This window comes from Dermacentor silvarum, chromosome 2, assembly GCF_013339745.2.
Source record: "Dermacentor silvarum isolate Dsil-2018 chromosome 2, BIME_Dsil_1.4, whole genome shotgun sequence".
NCBI lineage: Eukaryota > Metazoa > Arthropoda > Arachnida > Ixodida > Ixodidae > Dermacentor > Dermacentor silvarum.
In genome coordinates, this window is record NC_051155.1 from 253,094,579 (window position 1) to 253,119,127 (window position 24,549).

The 24,549-nt window shown below is 47.2% G+C and overlaps 1 protein-coding gene across 1 annotated transcript in view; it reads left to right on the forward strand.

The window, feature by feature from the left end:
• LOC119443153 (immunoglobulin superfamily member 10-like) overlaps positions 1 to 24,549 on the forward strand; it is a 283,797-nt gene that overhangs the window by 193,166 nt on the left and 66,082 nt on the right. Inside the window, exon 2 of the mRNA XM_037708316.2 lies at positions 6,090 to 6,388. Within this exon, the coding sequence (XP_037564244.1) occupies positions 6,090 to 6,388 (299 nt within the window). The remainder of the gene's footprint in view (positions 1 to 6,089; positions 6,389 to 24,549) is intronic.

A 24,549-nucleotide genomic window follows, 5' to 3' on the forward strand; every position in this document is an offset into this window, starting at 1 on the left:
TCACCAAGAAGCGAATTATCTTGCAGAAAGGGGGATTCGGGACTTAAAGACATTCCTATCTCTATACACCAACTTCAAAGGTGGGTGGAAGTGTGCTCTGGAAGCAGCTGTTCGTCACCATAACCGATCTCAGACTGCAGCATTGGGATGTAGCCCTTACTTCGCCGCTTTCTAGAAACCCGGTTGGTTACCTGCGGACAAAGAACTCGATATAGTTAAACAAATAAGACTTTTCCAAAAGCGACTGGATTTGAACCAGAAAGAAAAGTATTGTAAAACTACGAGAAAGAACTTCGACAAACGCCACCAGTCCACGATAGGCGATATTGAACCAGGAGACATGGTGGTGGTTCGAAAGTGGTTGGATTCAAAGTGCCCCTTTATAGGCCATTTATCCAGTATTGAAAACAGTGAAGTGCCAAGGGATTCTCAAGAACCCCGAGGAAAAACACAAGAGGCATCGGTTGCTAATATTCTTCAATATCATCACAGGAGAGATGATATTAGAAACACTGGAGGATGTAGTGGTCCTGGATGAACAGAGAGCGAAGAGGACAAATATGGAGAAGAAGAAGAGAACGAAGATATGGAGGGCCGTTTTGGCAGCTGACTAGTATAATTAAAATCTTGAAGGATTATACCGTGTGTTGTAACTTTATAACAAATAATAGATGGTCTGTGTAAACACTTGTTAGGTGTTTCCTTCAAGAGTTGACCGTAATGAATATCAGCCGGCGCATACGAAAATCATGACTATGTAGTTGAATGAGATTCTTGGGCTGGGCTTTTTTATTTAAATATTATTGCAGTAATTATCGCGTAATCTCCACTCTCTAAGCTATATCTGGCCGTAGAAGGCGGCTTGCTCAAAGCAGACGATCAAAATATTAGTCTCATTAATCCACCTAATGCTCTCCTCTTTACCCTGCGAACTCTCTACGTGTGAGGCCAGAAGTTTGTCCCTCGTCTGCCCGTTTATTAATCTTTTACAGCGAAGCTGTATAGCTCTCGTTGGTCGGAAAATTTCGTGGCGTAAACACAAAACGTCAAGTTAACAATTGAAGACAATCGGCATATCTTTCTGTGTAATCAGGCATGCAGCATATATATATATATATATATATATATATATATATATATATATGCAATAAGGATCGTTAACAATTTGCTAGCTTTAAAAAGAAAATGACATATAGGCCTCACTTTGATCGTGTAAGGCGGCACGACACTGTATGCGAGCGAACACGTACACACACATGTACAAAGAAAGGCCGCAGAATTCCAATCAATCAATCAATCAATCAATCAATCAAATCTTTATTTCCAACGACAGTTGGGGGTCCCTTAGGCGAAAAGCGGTAATAACACCACTTGAAAATGCCTAAGGGCAAATGCCTAAGCCCCACATAGGCACCACATAGGGTGCCTATGTGGGGCCAGTTCTTAGCCCCACATAGGCACCGATGCGAGACGAGCCAAATCTACGCTCGCGGCAACACGAGAGGAACGCTGCGGATGCCGACTGATTCAGAAAGTCAGGAATCTTCAGCAAGAAGATATCGACGTCTCCAGCTCAACGAGTGAGAGGCGCCATGCCTCGTTTCGGACCGATTTTGGAGAAGCCGGGTGCGCAAATATATTTTTTGTACATCTCTAGCGAGACGAAAGCCGCGCAGTCTTTGTATTCGGGCAATCGAACGGAACAACGGCTCGTCATTCTTCCCTGCTTCTCTTTCCATTTTATTTTTTCTTATCTCATTTCCCGCTGCACTCCTTCGTTGCCCCGTGGCTCTATCGCTGCTGCCTTTAATTCTGGGAGACGCGCTTCGCTCATAACGCAGCGCCTCGAGCGAAACCAGAAATGAGGAGGCGGAAGGAAGTTTCTGGAGAATGTGCGAGAAAACAAAGTTAATAAAATAAATATGTTAGCAAACGAAATGTACTTGTGAACAAAAAAGAAGTTTAACGCTACACACGTAATTTTATAACCGGGGAAGTAATCACTGTGTGCCTTATGATCAAAGTAAAACGCAGTTTTCTTCATTTATGCTTTTTTTCTGTAGTCAACCTCCTGCACTATTCGCTTCTTTTTTTTTCTTTTTTTGTGCATATAAATATTTATTTATTTTATCGTTGCTGAGATGAAAACTGCCGGATCGAGCGACGAAATAAGGAGCGCACGGGGCTCGCGTAAAGTTTGGTGTTCGATCCCCTTGCCTACTTACTATTTTGTTTCTGCTGTTTTAATTTTTGTTCCCACCTGTCAAGGTTTTCCCTCTCTCTTTCTTTCTCCTTATGATTTTTGTTTGATCGAACATCTCTCGGAGTAATCTAAAATCAAGCCTGTGCCCTGGCAACACGGCAGGGGTGCCTTGGGATCTTCTACAGCGATCTCGATTCCGTGGAGTGGTGCTTATATCTTTTCATCTACACTCGAGCGTTATTACCACGCACCTCGTAATTATGAACACGTGCTATCTTCTTGAATCTTGTGGACATGTCTCTGCGCAACCAAGACCTTTGCGCGATGCCATGCTGCTTATAAAGAATTGACACAGGCCCACACATTTGGCGTTTTGGCGACCAGCTAGCAGCAGCGATAATATACTATCTACCTCCACAATACTTGTATCTACTCATTTTTTTTTACTTCACTGCAATAATTGCGATTTGCAACGGTTGGTTACCCCTTTACCTTGCCCCGACTGGTACGCCTATTGCAGTTGACGGCATAAATGATTTGCTGCTGGAGATCTCGATCACGCACGCAGAAACTTAATATAAAAGAGAGAAAATAGCGCTAAAAATTGTACTGAATGAGAAAAACTGCGATAAAACAGGAAATGTAAACGGCATACTTTGAAACTTGTCGTAATAGTTCAGCGGAAACCTGCTAGCTGCAGAGAAGTAATTAAATGGAAAATGAGACGTCCACCCAATCGTAGCAATTGCTAAAAAGTAAACCCGTACGGGTTCCTCGAAGGAAAAGCCTCGCAGCTGAAGAAAAATTGGTCCTGGTCCGAGACTCAAACCCGGGACTCGAACCCGAGACCACCGCCTTTCGGGGGCGGCCGCTCTACCATCTCAGCTAACCAGGCGGCTAGCAGATGGCAGGGCAAAGTCGAATTTATATTGTATTGCGAAGTTAAAGAGGGGTTTGAAAGAGTATCCAGGTTTGTTTGTCTTATTGCTTCCGTCTGTCATGCTACAATGTTTTCTTGAATGTTTACTTTTTAAAGCGAAGATTTATATGGCTAGGCGAAACGAAAAGTTCGTCGGCCCTTCCACTTCGTCAAGATGGTTAACCAGCGAAGCTGAAACGTGTGGCCCCGGTCTTTATCACTGGGTTAATCCCGAGGGTTCATTAAAGTATTTCTCAATTATGAGGTTGTACCCACGCTCGCCTGCGACAATGAGAACGACGTCACTGATGGTATGCCCGCAGTCCGCCGTTGTCGCTTGCGTTCGATGTCTCGAGTTTGCTCGGTGGCGTGGTCAGCATCATTCGCCCGCCATTGCCGCTTGCGATTCTTCAAAATTAAATTGCTTCAAAATTAAATCTGTCCGTTACGGTAAGACAATGAATGGCTCATACCCCCTTAAGCAATGGCTCATGTACCCCCGTAAACGTGACCTCCCCATTACGACGACAGAAGAGAAGTGAAATTCTACCCTGGAATGATTGGCGGCTACGCAGCCAGCTGTGGAAGCAGACGACGACGACGACGAACGCGGGAGCAGTGACACGAGAGCGTGCCGAGCACGAGCACGAGCGCAAACGGAGGGGCGCCAACGAGCCAGCTGCGGAAGAAGACGACGATGCTCGAGCCTATGCTGATGATGATAGTTTTGTGTACACTGACGATTTCGCCTAGCCATATACTATTTCGCCTAGTCATATAACGCTTCACTTTAAAAGCGTCTGTTAGTTGCCTGTCCCACTGACCTGTACTATGTAGAGATCAGTGGCCTGTCCACTCATTAGTGGACAGGCCTTACAGTATATTAGTGTAGCAGGCGTGAATTATGATGGCAAGTTAAACTGATGTCTTACAATAGTTTTGGCAAATGTTTAGTGTGGCCTCTTCGCTAGCAGGCAAGCCAGATGGTGTGAGGGAATCCGAGTCAGGTGTCGAATGAGTGCTCTCAGGACATCTGTAGCAATTTAGACTGCAATAGGATAATCTCTGGCAATGGCCACTGTCATGATTGATGATGTATTTTTTGGTAGACCAAGGCACGTTCTGAGTGCTTGGGCTTGCACAATCTGGAGTTTGCGAATGTTTGTCATGCAAGTATTTCTTTATTCAGGTAAGCTATGCCTCAGGAAGCCCAAAAAGTAGTGCGGTATATAATTTCAACATTGATAATACTGAAGCACCCGGGACTTCCCACCGCGAAACGTGAGAATGTCTACAAAAGCGGCCAAACGCTTTGTCATGTACGAGTGGTAAGGGCAACAAGAAAAGTCTCTATCGAGGACGACGCCAAGAAATCGGCGCGTTCGTCTGTGTGGTACAACTTCACCATTGATCCGCAAAGAGTACGCGACCGTCGCTTTGCGAGTAAAAGCAACGAGTGTACACATTTTGATAGGTGAGATCGCCAAGGCCATGAAATGCAAAGCATAAACAGACAAAACGGCAGGAGGTCAGAAGAAGCAATTTCGCCACATGGTAGCAATAGGCATGAGAGGTGTACGGCGGGTAGAGTGTTTGTTTGCTCTGTTATATCACCGCTCTTCGAAATAAAGCCTCCACACGGCATAAAAGATTGGCGGCGACGCGAAGAGTGTGGATATGGGAAAAGGTGGGAATTGCCTATTGCAAGCTTAAACAGCGCGAAAAGACAAGGACGAAGATGCGCGTACGCACAGTGCTGGAGCTGTGCTACCAACTCGTCAATTTTATTTCGAGTGACCACCTATCAGGTTTTCTTTGTGGCGGCCGCACTTCCTCGACCACTACCAGGCGTGCCGTGGTTGCTGTGACTAGTTTTTTCTCTTTGCAAGTCTTTGAATGTAAAAAGCAACTTCACCGTCGTTTCACAGGATGACGGCGGTCACTACAGTGATCAGCACCGTTTCCTTCCCTGCTGCATTTTGTAGAAATGAGCCAAGAATGGCGCTGGCATAGTGGTTTTCGGGTAATGCATGATCCCAAGCGCTGTCTTGAGGAGGTGGACCAGTAGCCGGCGTCGATCGCCAGGCTAAACCAGCCTGCAGCCACAACACATCACCACCACCAAGGTTAAAAGGCGAGGAAGGCGATGAGAGAGGAGCGGAGGCAACCAGGCGAGGCGCAGCTGGGCGTGTATAGCGTTGCGCACCGCTTGCTCCTGCTCGCGAGAGAAGGGCTGAGCAGAGAGCGGAAGGAGATGAGGCAGGCATCGGAGCAGCTGGCGGCGTTCCCGAGTCCTTTATGTCGCGTCGCTGTGGACTATTCGTGAGGGAGATTATTAGCTGATGGATGCACATATGTACAGTTCAGCGCCGTTATAGGAGGAGGCGCGTATGAAGGATGGCGATAAGCGAACAACTTGGTGTAGATTCCCTCGAATTTTCGATACCTTGGAGGCACTTACAGGGCAGCCGTGCGCGTGGCAGTGCTGCCCGGTTACGAGAATGATTGTGAAATGTAGCCATGAAAATAAAAAAAAGACAGAAAAAAAGCGTGCGGATGAAAAGACAGAGCAGTTTCGATTTAGTTTACGTTGTTGCCTGCAGCGAGGCCACGCGATTGTTTTCGATTTCCTACAGTTGACGCTAACCATTGCGCCTCAGCGAAGTAAGAACACCAATAAGGAAAGAGCTTTGAAATGTACGCGTTGACAATGAGTGCATCGGAAAGGTATAATGATTGCAATGAGAAGGCGAAGAAGTGTCAGTATGGTGTAATTTAGGTATCTATGCGAACGAAGCATGCTTGAGAACATTTGTCTGCGATTTTGTATGACTTGCTTTGCTCAGTTTACCCTAACAGGGCAATTCATTTTTTTTTTTTTTTGATGTACGAAAACACGCACGCCAACATTCCCTTTCGTCGAACTTGTCCCACTAAATGTCACCCTGTATCTCCCGTTGTGTGCAGGGGTGTCGGAGGCGACCCGCACAGAGCGCAGCTTTCGTTCAGCGGGTGCCGAGGAACGGCGTGCGGAAGCGACGTCTTCGGGAGGCTCCTCCGCACTTCCGCCGCCAGGCAGCGCGTCGCTGGTGACGGGTGTGGGAGGCAGCAGCAGCAGCGGCGAGCCTCCGTCCCGGCCGAGTGCGTACTGGGACGACCCCCACTTCAGGCCCCGCTTCGACAACAGCACCGAACGGAACGTCACCGCGCAGCTGGGCAAATCCGCCTTCCTGCACTGTCGCATCCGACAGCTCGGCGACAGGACGGTCAGTGCACAATTCGCTCACCGTACGCTTCGCTGTGTGGGATTGTTGGTGTCTGGTAGCGCAGGCAACTGCAGAAGCAAGGATACACACCGCAGAGAGCTATATATCTGTCCATAGCGATCTGTCTTGTGTATCCTTTCTTCTTCATGTACATGCCTTACAAAAACCTTACCCCCACAGCGCATAAACTCGGGCCTTTCTTTAGCACGCGCGCGCATTTCTGTTTTGAGGAGACCGCTCCAGTCATCGCGTCATTTGTAACCTAAGTAAGACACGTCTGGAAAATCGTGTTAAAGCCTACGCCTATGTCCTTTTCGGGCTTTCCGGCTCATCCTTTCATTTAATTTCAGCCCAGGAGTAAAAGAAGCATCTTAGCAAATATCTATAAAGATTCCACAGCTACCTTAATTCATCATAGTAAAGCGTAAAAATGCCGATAAATAAAGCAAGGAGATCCACTCCCTCTAGTGATTTTCACTGCGCGGTTAGAAGTATTCGATTGGTTAGACTGAGAGGGTTTAGGAGTAAGGATCAAAGGTGGAACGTTTCATGCAGCAACCTGTGGTTCGCGGATGATGTTCAGCGGTGACGGAGATGGCTTTCAACAAATCATCGATGATCTTGGCCGATACAGTTTATCGCATCTTCCGGCTGGTCGTTTCGGAGCGCTCTCTTATAGACCGCTGTGTATGCGGCAGCGCTGCGTTCGACTGGTCGACAGAGAGCACGCAGCCTGCGTGCGGCTGCATGGTTCTTTTCGACCGTTCTTTTCGACCAACGTTGTCGCTTGCGTTTGATGTCTCGAGTTTGCTCGGCGGCGAGGTTAGCAGCATTCGCCCGCCATTGCCACTTGCGAATTTTTGAAATTAAATTGCTTCAAAATTAAATCTTGCCGTTATGGTAAGACAATGAATGGCTCATACCCCCTTAAGCAATGGCTCATACCCACGTAAACACAGCCTCCCCATTACGACGACAAGAGAGCAGTGAAATTCTACGCTGGAATGATGAGCGGCAACGCAGCCAGCTGCGGAAGAAGACAACGACGCTCGAGCCAATGCTGATGACGATAGTTTTCTGTGGACAGGCGATTTCGCCTAGCCATATAAAGTTCCTTTTAGTACCTGCTAGAGGGACATGTGGCGCTAGTGTCTACGACAGCTGAAAGCTAGCTTGCAGCTTCCATGGTGGCTCCATCGTCCTGCAGGCCAGCATGGGAATGATGGCCGGTACCTGGATTTTCCTAAACTTCGTCCTTCAAAGGGTTTTGTGACTTACAAGACCAACCATTTCCGACAGAATATTGCGTTATAAATCAGTATAAATAATTAAACATAAGAAAAAGCTAGCGTAGCTGGTACTGCAGTCGCAATGCTAAAGAGACAGCGGAGCTGACGGCCACCTAGCTAGTCCTGGCTTTTGGGCTAGGCTAAGCGCTACCAAGTCATTCCCAGCATTATCCGGTATTTATCGATTATTGATTGATTATCGATTCGCTATTGATTGGCCAACGATTGGCTATCGATGACTGGCTAAGCTTAAGTAGTCCCAGCCATGCTTAGCTAGACTTAGCCAGCCTCAGCTTCGCTAGTTCACACGGTTATGTGCCCTTGCGCTTGGACCCTTTCTGCAGTACCGCCAGGATCGGCCCACATTTTTAGTGGATGACTAACAGAATAACAGCTGGCTTAAACAGCTCCGCTGTTAAAATTGTCCGACGGCGGGATATGAACAGAGGACCTTTAGCACAAAAGCCCAATAGCCCAATATTGCAACTATGACGCCAGGGACGCATGCGTCGACATGCGGGATACAACATTTTTGGGAATATTCCATAGGCGTTGAGACGCTTTGTGCGTTTCGATTTGACCGCGGACGCACGCCTCGATAGGCGGAACCGCTGTAATTAGCAAGGATTACGCACGTTCGCAGAGTCTGTTTCATTCTGCATTTAAAAAAATAATAGATCGCCATGAAATCTAGGCCAATAAAGGCAGACAAAGCTTAGTAACCGACGCCACAAGGACGTCTGAAGCCACCAGCACGAAGAACAGACAAATCGATCCATGTGTACTAACCATCATTCCCGTGGTGGGGGAACGATCGAAGCGCCAGAGTCAGCTCTGTAGTAATTACTGCGGGAAACTCTATGGTCGGAGCAGTCGTCAAAATTAGCTGTTTGGCGTCGCGTGATGGCGGTACAGCGCCGCGGCGTGGCCGCTGTTTGCGACGGTCCACCGTAACCCGGACTTCCGCATGCTGATCTCTCAACATACCCTCGACGGGAAATCTGGCTTTTTGCTTTAGTCACTTGGTTTCGCGTCTGCCATTTCCCTCCTCGGAGAGAAAGTCACACGTTCGGCTTGAGTGCTTTTCCTCTGCCTCCAAGCTCGAGAAACGCCGGATCTGCCCGACCCTGAGTCAGACGAGCAATCGAATATGCCATGAGACTCGGTAGGCCTGAAGAATAATACGCTGAAGAATAAGGTAATGTTCAATAGCCTTGCAAATAAACTAAGACGAAGAAGAAGAAGAAAGCTTTATTGTATGGAGGAATACTTACTATGGAAAGAGAACGAGAATCTGTGATTAGCAGTCTGCCCCCATAGAAATTGAGCAGGAGTGCGCTCATGTTGGCCACGGAGGGTGCTGATCATAAGAAGAAAGTTTACAATAGAATAAAAATGAGTTGGAATGCATACAGCAGGCATTACCAAGTCATGACTGGAGCTTACGGCTATATCCTTGAAACGAAAAGTGTACGACAATTGCATTCTACCGGTATTAACATATGGGGCAGAAACTTGGAGCTTAACAAAGAAGCTCCAGAAAAAGTGGAGGATCGCACTTCGAGCAATCGAACGAAAAATAATAGGCATAGCCTTAAGAGACAGGAAGACGGCGGTGCAAATTATAGAGAGGAAACGATGGTAGCCGATATTCTATAGTTGATATAAAGGGAAGATATGAAGTTTGGACGGACATGCAATGCTAGGGAAGATAACTGGTCGTCTGCTATTCAAGTTACAGAATAGGTGTCAACAGAAATGAAAGTGCAGTCGTGGACGACAGGGGACTAATAAAATTGGGTAATTGGCAGGCATAATATGGTATCACCTGGCACAAGAGAGGGGCAATATGAAATACCTGAGAGAGGCCTTCGTCTTGTAGTGGACATAAATTGGCTGATGATGTTGATTATAATCATGATGATGATTATGATGACAACGATGATGATTATAGTAAAGACAACAATGTTATGAATTGACAACGTAAGTGCTATATCTCGAGCCAAAATTCTGGCTCACACAAGGTGACGGACCGGTTCCCCATAGCAGGCAAGATTTACGAAGCTTGCTCGCTTAACTGTCGTTCTACCCTATTAACGTGTAGAGTACTTTATCGTGCCTAGATTACGCAGTATTATTGGCTCTCTTTTTAATACTGTTCCATTGGTACAGTTTTAAAGGATATATTTACATAATAATTAATGCAGGCTTAAATACGGCTTATTTCATAGGTGTCAAACGATGAAAGTGGACAAATAAGCCTAATTTGCCGGCAAATAAAATGCAGGTTGTTTGGTAGAGCTGGCGTTAGTCCTAAGCTTACTTATGCTATGCCACTTGTCTGCTGGGAGCCTACAGCATGTACTTCAGACCTGATAACATGAAAATGTTTTTGAAAGCTTCACTTCTTATGAAAAAGCTGGAGGTTTCGTACTGCCACAAAAGAAAACACGCACCTTTACGCTGTACGTGTCTGCAATGAACCCCAGCGTGAGCAAGAATGCACGGTTTTATTGGGGCAAGCCGGAGAAGGGGGGAGGCTCCCCGCACCCTCTAGCAACAATTTCATCATGCCAAGGCCACGCCTGGAGGGCAGGTACTGGACTGGGCTTCGTTAGCTCGAGCCGTGACGAGACCGCGACCAAGCCTCGCCGTGATCGAATTACCGGTCGGTGCAATGAACCGCCGATCCGGAACGTGACAAGTGGGCGCTAGTCCGTCCCGCTACTGTATATACATGCTTATGTATATATGTGCAGAATTTCGCGCCCCGCTCCCGCAATTCAATAGCGTCGGAGGACCAGGCGAGCTCGGTCCGCACCGTCTGCGACCTTCTTGTAGTTTCCTCAGTGCCATTATATTTTGCATACAACCTCCCTTTTTATATGAGGCTAGCAAGTGAAGTTTAAGCTTTGCAAAAGCTGGTTTCTTCATTCATTAGACACTCATCACGGCCGTGACGGTTCGATAGAACCTGCACTTCAGTTTTATTCCTTACTGTCCTTCCATAGGTGCCCCCGCGTTTACTTTTTCTTTATTATTTTTATCTTGCTGTCTTCTTCTTTTTTTTTACCCTGGGACACTTAAGAGATAACGGTATAGGCTGATATCCCTTTTTTACCGCATTTTCGTCATGAAATTTTCTCGCAGTGTACACAAGTTAATTTAATTCAGAAAGATTGCACAAATTAGTGCATATTTTTTGTTGACGATATCTTTTTTTTTCATCTGCTAGCTACATCTCTGAGAGATAAGAAATTCAAGAAATTTAATTTCTGGGGTATTATGGGCCATAAGCACGATCTGATTATGAGGCACACCGCAGTGAGGGACTCCAGATTAACTTGGAGTTCTGTTTTAACGTGCACCAAATGCACAGTAAACAGGCGGTTTCGCATTTCGCCCCCATCAAAATGCGGCCACCGCTGGCGGGATTGCGTCTCGCGACCTCGTGCACAGCAGCGGAACGCCAAAGCCACTAAGCAACCCACGGCGGGTGTTGTTTAGACTTTTACGCTGTGTGATATACATATGGAGTGCCTATATATATAAATATATGCGCTGCGATTCACGTGATCGCGAGTTCAAATGCCGGCCGTGGTGGCCGCATTTCGATCGAAATCCAAAAACGTCGTGTCCCCTGCATTGGGTGCACGTTAAAGAACTCTAGGTGGTCAAAATTAATCCGGAATCGCCCACTACAGCGTGCTTCACAATCAGATCGTGGTTTTGGCACGTAATATCCCAGAATTTAATTGTTTATTCTAAACAGCACAACACGAAAGAACTGTCAAAGCAACAATGTTACCAAAACAGCACTTCCATTTGCGTACATAGCGCAGAATGACTGTAAAAATGACATTCATGTGAACAAGACTTTCTGAGAAAACAATCGTGCAGCGTATATACGTACACCCGCGAGTAGTCTCAAACTAGGCCCTTTTCAAGCGAAGCTTGCATGGGCTCACAAGTTTCGGTGGCGTTGTAGTCACGCAAAAACTTATTTGTGGCGCATACCCGCATTGTATATGCGGGTATGAGCCAGGGACAAGAAAGAAAGAAAGAAAGAACAGGTGCGGGGAAAGCTGCGCCGTTGCCGTATCACGTGACGCGCGCGACCAATCAGGGTCGTTTGCTGTGTCGCAGGGAGGGAAAGGGAAGGAAATGGGGTTGGCGCGTGGTCCGCCGGGCTTACTTCGCCTCAGATAAGTTTCGCCGATTGGTTGGTAAAGCCACGCGTGGTGCGTACCGCCGAGGAGCAGGCTGTGTTTGAGCAATGACGCCGTGAACTCGCTCGGGAAAGGACTCGTCGTCGATGCGCCGATTCTAGCGTGATGGCTTCTGAAGCCCAGGCAAAACGTCAGTTAAGAGCGGCGGACCCCAAGCTGCGGGAGCGCGATGTTGAGGCCAAACGTCAGCGTCGTCTTGCCCTCCAGGAACCCGACAACGGTGGTGCACGCCTCGGCAACGCTAACGCCAACTTCTCCGGTGAGACGGCCAGATTTCAGCGTGAGTTTCTCAGCCGGAACTTTGGAGGCAGCACAACGTGGTACATTGTCAGTGCAATTCATTCTGAGGAACACCGAAGAAACACGCGGAAAGCTTCGCTTACCACCATTTCCTCGACAGGGGAGGGGCTGCTGAACTTTCTTTCTCAATAACTTTTTTTCAAAGCTTTGAGCTAGCACTTATACGTGGCATTTAATGGCCGTGGTCCCAAAACATTTTTGCCGCTTGGTTTACGATCTAATGGCTATAATGATGCTTTCGGTCCACTTTTTGGCGTCTCATGACGAGGGTATTTTCGAATCAGATTATATGTGCATTCAGCCTCTTGTCCACGTCCAACTGTGGCCTTTTAAGCACACCCAATCATGTGCAAGAAATATTGGATGTCACCGGTGGCCAGCCGTAGTCGATGGTTAAGAATTCACTTTCGGTCCATGTACCTGCGACGACAGAAATTGTTAATTGCTGTAGGCCCCAAAGGAAAGTACTATAACGCACTCCATATTTGAAAAGCTAGCATACGTGTTTTTTATGCTGCTCATTCTAAGAGCAGGACGTTTTTTGGTGAAGTCCAATAACAATACTGGTGTCGCCCGGCTTACATGTCGTTCAAGCCGGAGGGTGCATGGTGTGATGAATGCGCGGGAAAATAACTGCGGAACAAACCAACAAACCCTACAGAAAGAACACACAAGTAGCGAATAAATAGGCTGCGGTGTCTTTTCTAACCAGCATGCAAATTTCTACGAGAACCTAGTAGAACCAAATTGAAGAAGCGCGTCGGCTACAGCATGGCGGCTCAAGTTGTAGGTGAGGGCTTTACGCGTCGGTCAAATAGCAGTGAACTGAGCTCAATGCAGAAGGTGCTGGACGTCGGAGTACAGTTTTCTTTTTCGGAGATCAAAAAGAGCAGACAATGGGGAATGATGGAAGCTACAAAGGACAAACGCCCTTGGCCAGAACCACAGGCAGGCTTGGCGAGCCTTTGCTTTTTTTTTTCACCCTCCTTTTTGCTCAAAGCGAATTCCGGTCACACATACGTCGCTTGTTGAGACTCTTGCATACGGCCGGAGAAGAAGAGAATCATCACCTTTTTGTTTCTGGCTTCCTGTGCTGCTTATTTGAGTAACTACTTTTGTTTAGCCTTCATCGACATACACTGTCTTCACAGTGACTCACTCTGCCTACGGCAAAAACTGCAAAGTCAGCGCTGCACCAGCCACCGCGAGTGCGCGTTCTTCGAATGTTTTGAGCGCCCTTTCGCACCGCGTGTCCCTGCAGTACTTCTAGACTCCCAATGCCTTCTTTCTTCCATGCCGCTGGCTTCACTGCTTGTTCGACGTGGCTCGTGGCAGCTCTTAGTTGTCGGGTCCGCTGAACGTCGGTTGCGTTCTTTCCATTCTCCTTTTTTGCCTCTTCTCGAGCTCAGAAGGCTCTGTATTTTGCGCTGCTCTTACGTTGCTCCGCCTTACATGGGTAATTTGGTTTTCTTATTCAGATCACTGATGCTGGCTTTCAGTACAGTGCGGGCGTGCGAATGCGCCTGCGTGAACGCGCGCACGCGAATCATATTCGAATGGGCGACCAGGTATTTCCTTCTATAGGCCCTGTTGGGGTCATGAAATGGAGAAAGCAGCACCGCAGCTTCGAGTGCTTTTCATTTCCGCCTACCCATTATGGGTACAGCCTTGCACCAGCCCTGCAGCAGCTCGGTGCATTCCTCATATTCAACCAATTTCTTTTTCAAGCGAAGCTTGTTATGAGGTACAAATTTCGGTGGTGTCCATGCAAGCAAAAAACTATCATCAGCAGCAATGGCTCAAGCGTCGTCTTCCACAGCTGGCACGCTGGCGCCACGCACTCGTGCCATTGCTCCCGCGTTTGTGGTCGTCGTCTTCTTCTTCCTCAGCTGGCTGCGTTGTCGCTCATCGCTCCAGCGTAGAATATCACTTCTCTTCTGTAGTCGTAAGGGGGAGGCCGCGTTTACGGGGGTATGGGCCATTGCTTAAGGGCTATGAACCATTCATTGTCTTATGTAAAGGACAGATTTAATTTTGAAGCAATTTATTTCCGAAGAATCGCAAGCGGCAATGGTGGGCGAATGCTGTTAACCACGCCGCCGGGCAAACTCGAGACATCAAACGCAAGCGTTAGCGGTTCGACAACAACTTATCCCTCATCAGTGTGATCCGGTCCGACGAACAGCGACACAAGTAGGAATGAGTGCAGAGATTCTAAGGCAGGATGAAGAATATGCGCACATTCCAGTAAACAAAGTTAATGGCGAAGGGAATGGTTAGGTATACAAAGGGACAAGCTTTTCTTATCATCCATCTTCACGGAGTAGAAGGACCAACCAGTTTTCTTTTTTCTCTCGTCTATCTCTTCTCCACCGCTTAGGCAAACGGCAGCCTAGAAGACGTCGCCATATCGCTGTCAGCACATCGCTGCGTGCATCTTTTGGCTTGTTCCAAAATGTTGTATATGCAATGTAGTGGGAGTATACCTGCTAACCTAAATCGCAGTCTTAACGTCTGAGTGCCACCCAGGAGCCGTTCGCAATTTGAATTAACGTTCAGCAACTGTGCACATTACGACCGGTCTACCAACAAAACAAACGCATCCGAGTGGAAAATAAACATACTGCAGGTACTTCCGTGATTCGCCTGTTTGCCATCAGAAAATATTCAGCAAAAATACCGACCATGTAGCTGACTTTCTTCAGTAAACCTGCTGGGTCCAGAGTAGAGCACTGCACGGGCCGATTTTTTCAGCCCGGGCCCGGCCCGGGCCCGTTTTTACGTTGGGCTATCCGCCCGAGCCCGACCAAAAGTTTTATGGCGAGACCCGGGACCGACCCGGGCCCGGAAATGATCTACGTTACCCGCCCGCCCAGGCCCGCCACCCCTTTAAGCCCGTGCCCGGCCCGAACTCGGCCCGAGACCGTAAAAGATTACCGAGCGGCATTACAAAAATAAAATAAAGAAGAGAATGAAAGTAATTTATTCCTAAGGCATAAATACATGTCATATACAATTATGAACACCATTTGAGCGGTCTTAACGCAAATACCAGCGCGCGAAGTAGTACGAATAACCCTGCCGAGCAGTATCGCCAGCATTTTCCAACGGTGTGACCTTGATGCGGCTCAATCCACTTCTATCGCAGCGCTGCCACAGTTTTTTTCCACGTCGGGCGCCTGACTGCAAAGCATGTGCAGTCCCAGCCGCTCGTCCCACTCAACCGTATTCTAGTACACTATAGCCGAAGCACAGCCACGAACGGTCGTGAGCGCAGCGCATGGATGGAGTAAATGGAGAAAGAAAGCTTCTCGTTCCTCCATGGTGCAGCGTAATGCGCTGCTGCTAGACGGCCGGTTGAGAACATGCCTGCAATCATGGATGCACGCAGTGCCATATTTCAGCGGCGTGACGAATTGTCTTATCTTACCAGTCATCGTTTTACCAATTCGCCTTTAAGAATCAGCAAGTCGCGAACACGCTTGCACCGCGCTGAAAGCATTAATTACATTGATTTAGGTAAAGAATACAATGGTATCCTTTGGTTTGAAGCGACTTCGGTCTTTCTGGACTTTTACATTCTGTTCAAACAGCGCAAAATACGACAGAAGATAATGGAAGTACACAGGAGTAGTACAGCTAGCTCCCAGCTGCGCTGGAGCAACAGGCCCCGGCGCAGCCGAGGCCGAGGATAATTCTCGCTGCACGTTACAAGCACACTGCCAGAAAGTCCGAGCCCGGCCCGGGCCCGCGTCAAAATACCCGAACCCGGCCCGGGTTCATGCACATGCCGTGCTCGAGCCCAGCCCGAGCCCGTGATAAAACTGCCCTACCCGGCCCGGCCCGGGCTTTCGGGTAAGCCCGAGCCCGTGCAGTGCTCTAGTCCAGAGTTCGGGCCATTGCTTCTCCGATATATCCATGCTGGCAAATCGCTTCAGTACCTGGACCAATGCAGTAAACACTTTTGCACCCCATGGTGCAGTAGGCTTAGCGGTTTTGATGTAGACCCATTGCAGTTAACGTCGAGAACACTGGTTCTCATTTGAAATATAAATGACCCAGAACAAAACAAAGCGATGAGTGCGTCCGGTCTCAGTATAATGATGCCGCCGCTACTGCTGTTTTCAACATATGGTCGCGTCCCCGCTAGAGGCACCCTCATTGGTGTTGGAGTTACATCTGCACGGTGCCTTCGGCTGGCAGCGCTGATGCTGTTCTTACTTCAGCTACGCTTCCAAACTATTTTATTCTTAGCACGCCGAAAGCCAGAGGAGAACGGTGTGCCGTTTACTTTTCGGCGTATTCTTAATATTGTCTTTCTTTTGCACATTGTTAGCCCAAAGCATCAGTCAGCGTAGTCACCGCGGCCGTATGAGGAATGCATTGAAATTCGCCTTCCTGCGCATTCATTCATCTTGTTCCCCTCGTCTCTACTACACATATGAAGAACTATACGTCTAAGCTCATTCAGATGCCCTCCCGTCCGTTATACATGACTCATTATCATCAGCCTATATTTATGTCCGCTGAAGGCCTCCCCCTGCGACCTCCAATTACCCCTGTCTTGTGCTAGCTGATTCTAACTTGCGCCTCCCTCATGATACATGACTCATACATGGCTTTTATGCAGGACTCGTCGAAGGTTCCATCGTATTTGCAGATGCTCGAATATCTTCGAGAAAGTACAACGCTATTCACGTCGCGCGTACAGTCTGAATACACAAGGTCAGGTGAGAACATACCCAACAGATAGAATCAACAATAACATTCGAATGCAGGCGCGCCTGCGGTGAGCGATAACTGTAAGTGTCAGCGGATGAATGCAGTCTCGTAAAATGGATAAGTGCACACGTCAATATGATATGATATGATATGTTTATTCAGACAATCATGTACAATATTAAAGCTGAGAGCTGGGCGAGTTGTTAAGATGGAATCATGTACAAATTGTCCAGGACGCTAGCGAGAAGTCAAATAAATGTCTGCCGAACCTCAAGCTACATATAAGCACTCACCTGCAGTTAAGGCACAACACTAAGTGCGAATAGCAAAGGAGAGAACGATCATCACTGGATAAAAAATCAAATCAAAGAAGAAAAAAAAATGAAACTCATGTCTAAAAACGTTACATGGGGTGACCACATATATATTGTGCACCACAAGGGTGCACAATATATATGCAAGATATGATGACGTAAAGAGTTTAATACCATACAAACACTAGACAGCATAATAAACAATAATGAAAACATGGCACTAACAATTCCGTACCACAAAAGTCGGTAATTCCTTACCTGTTAAGGAATCTCATGACAACACTCAAGCACTTGGGATGATTCTTTTTCCATCGTTCTGCGAAACATGTCACCAACCCTTTCGGCTGCTCCAGACGTCGCGGATAACGGTAACGTTGCGTGATGGCGTTATTTGTGTTCATTTCTATCTGCTGTAGTCGCGTGACACGTACGACATTGGCCGCACCCGACTCTAACATGTTCTGATCTTTCTTTATTCTCACATCTCGACAATCTCTTTAACGCGGGGTGGCGTGCCAGATCAACCTGTGGAAGTAGATTTTAAATGTTTTACTGTTCTGGTTTTTAGTTGTATAGCTTCGTATTTCTGTTACAACGAAAGCAAAGCGACATCCCTTGACGCTAGTGAAGTCAGAAGTTGTTCCTGTGAATGCTTCACCATTTTTGGCATACTCTGCTTATGTTAAAAGAAAGTTTCTTCACTGGACCCATGACGAAAGAAATCCCGAGCGAGGTCACAAAATGCACAAGCAGTGTTCGGTGCGTGCCGCAGCCCAGTCATGCAACGCCTTGCGCAAAATAAGAGGTTTTGGGCGTGACGAGAGAAATAAGACAAGAAAAGGGAAAAAAAGCGAGAATTGTGCTGCTTTTGTTTATTTTTGTTCCCTACTCTCTGCGTGGGTGCCGATAGGATAGCGTGTCCTCGCGCCTAACCATACCGTGCGTAAAAATCCTATCGGAACGCCCACATCAGATGTTCCCCGATGCTCAGGGTTAGAGACGGGCTGTTTTCTTTTTTCCGCTAGCCCTGCTGCTCTCATTTCGTTCGCAGCACGTGTGGACGTCTCGTTGATGCTATACCATTCGTTGCACTACGCAAACTATATTTCATTTCAACCTCATCCAGCGCGCGGTATTCGGGGGTCTGTCTGACCATGCGCATTTTCGTTGCTGACGCGATGTTGTGAAAGTTATTGCAGTCTCTCCTTTTCTTTCCCTTTTGTTTTCTTCGAGATACCTCCACCCTTGATTTTCTTGCGCATCTAATGGAGAAAAAGATAAAAAATGCGGCGAAGCATCTATGCCTGCGTGATTTGAAGCAATTAACGCTCTTTAATTAAAAATTGTACGCCTAGAAAGTCCAGTTCTCCCTTTCATCAAAACCTATCCCGTTCCGTTTCTGTTACGTAACATTGAATGTTTATTATTATTATTATTATTATTATTATTATTATTAGTAGTAGTAGTAGTAGTAGTAGTAGTAGTAGTAGTACTAGTAGTAGCAGTAGTAGTAGTAGCATTAGTATTATTATTGTGATTTTGGCACGGTCCTACAAGCCAATTGAGGCTTAGACCTGCCTGTTTCTGTTGCTCTATATTTTTTGGTGAATAAACATTATTATTATTATTATTATTATTATTATTATTATTATTATTATTATTATTATTATTATTATTATTATTATTATTATTATTATTATTATTATTATTATTTTGCTTGGCCATCGTGATAAGGATGGGCACCCGAAGCAAAACTGGGACTGTGCCCCAGTTTAGACGGCCGGAAAAAGTAGTTGTGCATCGAGATAACACAATAGCCCGGGCTGAAGCACGGCAAAAAGCGAGCAGCATCGCATAATATTTGGTTTTGCATAGCGAGACCTGCTTGCGACAACGTGCTCCTTTATTGTTGTTGCAATTCACGGATGCCGAGCCTCCGGATGTTATCCACATCACAGCGTAGCCACTGTCACCGCCGTCTGTTGGTGATGCCTCTAGTCGGTGACAACTTAATTACAACGAACAAGCTCCACCCGCAAAAAAAGACACACCTGCGCGGCACACGCAAGTCACAGCGTAAGTTGAAGGAGCGGCTCCATAGGAGCTCCATTTCCGCCAGCACGCACTAGAGTCTTCGCGGCGAAGTCTCTATGTCGTTTTCACGAAAACGAACTGAACTGACCGCCCGGCGCCTACAGCGAGCGGTGGCTTGTGCTGCTCTCTGCAAAGCGGTCTACTGAGCCCGATGTTGCCTGGTTGCAGCCGCGCGCGTAGCTCTACGATTCGCTTCTTCAGCAGCGGTTCGTGCCTTACGAGGAGGTGCAATAACAAGTCATAATCATCATCATCATCATCAGCAGCAGCAGCAGCAGCCTGTTTTTATGTCCACTGCAGGGCGAAGGCCACTCCTTGCGATCTGCAGTTGCCCCTGTCTTGCGCTAGCTGATTCCTATTTCTACCTGCAAATTTCCTAATTTCATCCCCCCGCGTAGTTTTCTGCCGTCCTCGACTGCGCTTCCCATCTCTTGGCACCCACTCTGTAACTGTAATAGTCCATCGGTTATCTACCCTACACATTACATGGCCTGCCCAGCTCCGTTGTTTCCTCTTAATGTCAACTAAAATATCGGCTATCCCCATTTGCTCTCTGATCCACACCGCTCTCTTCCTGTCTCTTAGCGTTAGGCCAAGCATTTTCCGTTCCATCGCTCTTTGTGCGGTCCTTAACTTGTTCTCGAGCTTCTTTGTTAACCTCCAAGTTTCTGCCCCATATGTTAGGACCGGTACAATGCAATGATTGTACACTTTTATTTTCAACGATAGTGGTTAGCTCCCAGTCAGGATTTGGCAATGCCTACGTATGTACTCAAGCCCAATTTTATTCTGTAAATTTCCTTATCACGATCAGGGTGCCCTGTGAGTAGTTGACCTAGATAAACGTACTCCTTTAGAGACTCTGGAGGCTGACTGGCGATCCTGAATTCTTGTTCCCTTGCCAGGCTATTGAACATTATCTTTGTCTTTTGCACATTAATCTTCAACCCCACTCTGATACTTTCTCGGATAAGGTCCTCAATCTTTTGTTGTAATTCGTCCCCATTGCTGAACAGGAAAATGTCATCTGCAAACTGAAGGTTGCTTATATGTACTCACTCCTAAGCCTGCCCAGCCTAATAGCTTAAATACTTCTTCTAAGCATGCAGTGAATAGCATTAGAGAGATTGTTCTGACCCCTTTCTTGATATGTAACTTTCTATAACTTGATAAGGTAACTTGATAGATAACGTGCACCGAAGAGTAAACATACGTATCGAGACTAAGCGGCGCACGTCACATGCCTTGACCCGTGGCACGATACGATGCCTTTGATGATGATGATTATGATTTATTGGCATCCACTTTGAAGCGGGACCCTTGACAAATAGTCAACTAGCCTATTTCATTTCATCAGATACGCTATGCTTTTTTAGAGCGCAGTTCTTAGGCGCCCGTTCCTGCAGCGAGCATCGGCGTCGTCTCTCGTAACCGAGTGAACGAGCGCAGCGAAGATAAAAGCGAACGCGGAGTGTGGCGCGAAATGAAAGACGGCGATAGCGAAGGGCAGCGCGAGGAGGAAAGCGGAGCAGGAGGGTATGGCGAAAGTGTGAGAAGAAAAGCGTTGTGCCCCGCAAGATGGGCTCTGCAGCGACGATGGCTATAAGATGGCGGCAGAGTAGCGCGGGGCGTCTGAATGGAAACAAAGCGCTGCATGAGCGGAGGTCAGTCTGCAGCGGCTGCTGTGAATCGCGCCCACGCGTCACCCACGCGCTGGCTCTCGCGACCTCCCGATTAGCGAGGCAGTCGCGCCCCATTTCGCTCCGTTTGCAACGTGCCGCACTAGGCAGTTTGTCCGCGCGCGCGAGCCATTACCTCGAGAAATGAAAACACTTATAGACCTGCACTCGAGAAGAAGTAGTTTAATGATTTGAAAATGTAGAGAGGTTGGCCGGAAAATGGAACACCTGGCCTACTACTCTACGTAAGGGAAGGGGAAGAGGGGAAGAAAGAGGGTCACAATGGGGGATGATAATGGGAGGAACGAGGCGCAAGGACACATTGCATAAATGTTATCACAAGGGTGAGTCCAGGCCCGTGTCGCCTAAGAAACGTGAAAAAGCACGCATTGCCTCTATCGTCTGCCAACTCTGTGGCCATGCGCCTAGCAAGAGGTCCTCCGACAGTGGTCTATTGTATAAATGCCTCAAGGTAGGTGCCAGTGTCAGTCTTTCGCGCGCATACTCAGGGCACACCACGAGCACATGGTCTATAGTCTCTATAACACCACACACTGAACAGTCCGGGCAGTCTGTCCGTCCAATGATGTGCAAGTATTTGCGCGTGAAAGCGACGCCTAATCGCAGTCTGTGTATCAGGCATGTATGAGGGCGTGGAATTCCACGCAGAACAGGAAATTGCATATCGGGATCCAGCCTTTTAAGGCAGACGTGACGAGCGTCTGGCTGGGCCCAGTATGTTTTCGTCGCACTCCTTATTAATTTCGACAGGAGGCATGTGATGTCCGGTCTAGAGAACGGCACTGCAGTTCGCAGGCCATTGCTGAGGGCGCGCTTTGCTTCAGCATCGGCCATCTCATTACCATTGAGCCCACAGTGTCCTGGGATCCATTGGAACACTATGCGGTGGTGTTTTTCTTGAGCGCATGAAAGTAGCTCGGTGATCTGCAGTGCCAGAACTTGATATGCGGTGTGGCGCAGGTAGGCATCCCAAAATTTGCAGCGCTGGTTTTGAGTCCGTGAAAATGCACCATTGACTTTTCTGATGATTCGGAGTAAGTGGCTGGCAGGTAGCTGCTACCTTGTGCTGGCCTTGCGCGTTGGTGTCCTGATGGGGATTTGCTGCGTTGCGCTTACTTATCAATTCGTGGCCACATGTAGCACTACCTCTTCACCACGTGTGCTGTTGATGTGCTGTACTATATGCCAGACTATGCAGAGAAGCATGAAGCGCTGAGTCGCTACAAGCGGCGTGCATTAGCGCTAAAAGCCCGGTGCTTTCTTTGAATTCTCAGCTGTAAATAGTTCTGATTCATAGAACCTGTTGTTGGAACGTCCGTCTAAGTGCCGTCAGGCTTGTATGTACATTAGGTAAGGAGAGGTGCATAGAAAACACCAGAAACGTTTAGGCGAGCCTAGATTTCCGTATATGCTTCTGTTATGTCTTTCAATGTGGGTTATCAGGAGATGACACAGTGAGTGCTTCCGTTTGATTTGAACATAAGCGTCAGGCTATATGCACATCTCGTCGATTCAACTATGCATTACTAAGGCTTTCAAAGGTGAAGCGAGAAGATTTTGAGGGAGCTACTGCAACACAATCTAGTTCGCGACAGTGCAGGTTTATTTGATAGCGTTAATTCGGGAACAGGGGCAGTTCGGCATTTCTGCGAGTGTCGCATCTAAACGCGTGTCTAAACGGGTATACATATATGATCGAGTCCGGTAAAGCGGTCGTGAGGGGGCGTGTACAATAACGTTCCCGTGCGAATGAAATCAATTTTAGTCTTTAGGTAACAGAATCTCAACATGAGTAATAGTAACTGTCGTTTATTTCTTTGTGCTCCGGTCAACACGACACACTTTCACTGACTCTAGAAGCAAACGGCGTATTCTCTCATGGCTGTCAATGGGATGGAGAAAGAGCTTGCAGCACGTGGTTACCAATCTCAGGAGGTAATATTTGCCGTCATCTGGTCACGGCACAAATACGCAAAGGAGTCGTAAAGTCCGGACAATATCAATAGCGTGTTCATTTGGGCTGGTTGCATAATACATCTTGTCAAAAAGCAGAATTTTGAACAGCGCGACACAGGACAGACCTCAGGGCAACACCCTGTCCTGTGCCTTCATTTTTTTCTTTGTTCTGTGTCGCGCTGTTCAAAATTATGCTCGAGCAGTATCTTCAATTGAGCGCGTTGGTCACACATGTATGAAATGCACTTGAGAGCGCTAGAGACGGAGTCGAAAGACGTACAATACCGCCAATTATGCGGCTTGACATTATTGTTGGCAGATGCTCGTGAACTATTCAGCCAACGAACGAACGCATTGCCTTCATTATAAGAATGGACTGCAGATACCGCTGCAACTCATGCGCGCTTTAATCCAAACAATCCCATATTCTTAGAGTGTAAATGCATACGTAGTCTGGAGGAAAATCTAGAGACCACGGCACCACCAAAGAATATATCTATATATGCGCTACATCTGTTGGCATGTGCATGGTTTCCAGACTTTTCTTCGCGACTCTACATGTCATGAACACGCAGAGAAATGGGCAGAAATGTACGTGGACACACTCACACCGGCTCACATGCAAAGCAAGGAAGAGAAAAATAACAATTTTATCCAGTCGCACGGTAGTGCTAGTGATAAAGCGTCGGTGAGGCCACGTTGGCACTTCTTCACGGTCTCTTCTTAGCGCGAATGGCCCAGTGCAACTTCATTGAACTCTGATATCAGGTTATGGCTACAGTAACGCCGCGCTATTCTTCTCCAATGGAGAATGAAACTATATTTAGAAAATTAGAGAGTGTGAAGCGCCTATAGCGAAAGCGCTTTCACCCAGCTGTATTGATTTGCACTTGTCGAACGGGCGCGAAGTGTAGCGAAGGCCACCCTAAGTATCTCTCTCCGCCCGAACATCGGACACGAGACATTGAGGCGTCGGTGAAATGTGTTCGCAGATGCAACAAAGATTGCGTGCAGTGATGTTGCTTATGAGTACGCTAAATCGTGAGAAAGTCGTCTGCTCGCGATGACTCAGCTGGACCCGCACACAAACTTGCATTGCTACTCCGTTGACTCCCTACACAAATTCTGTCGAAGTTTATAATAGGTACAAATGAAGTCGCAATGAGGTAAAAATTACATTGGCATTCCAGAAAAGTGCTGGCCTCTACGAACCAAGCAGGACTGTTCGCCTTTGTACAGGCATGTCCATATCTGTATGCGGATTTAGCGGCCCAGTTTGTTTCAGTAGACGTGTCGTCCGAAAAAGGCAGGCTTTTTTTAATTTACTTTATGTTACAGCGTAGCTTCTTATTGCTGTTTTTTTTTTCTCCATTACATCACTTAAATAGCGATTTCTTAGTGAACTGGGTGGCTTTTATTTCTAACCAATCATTTGTAAATCGTCGTTCACAATATATCTTTGAGCACTACGTAGGAGCGTTGCTACATTAAGATATTACATATCATAGCTTTTCACGCAAAGGCAGCTCCAGGGCTAACTATGCAGTGCGCAGAACT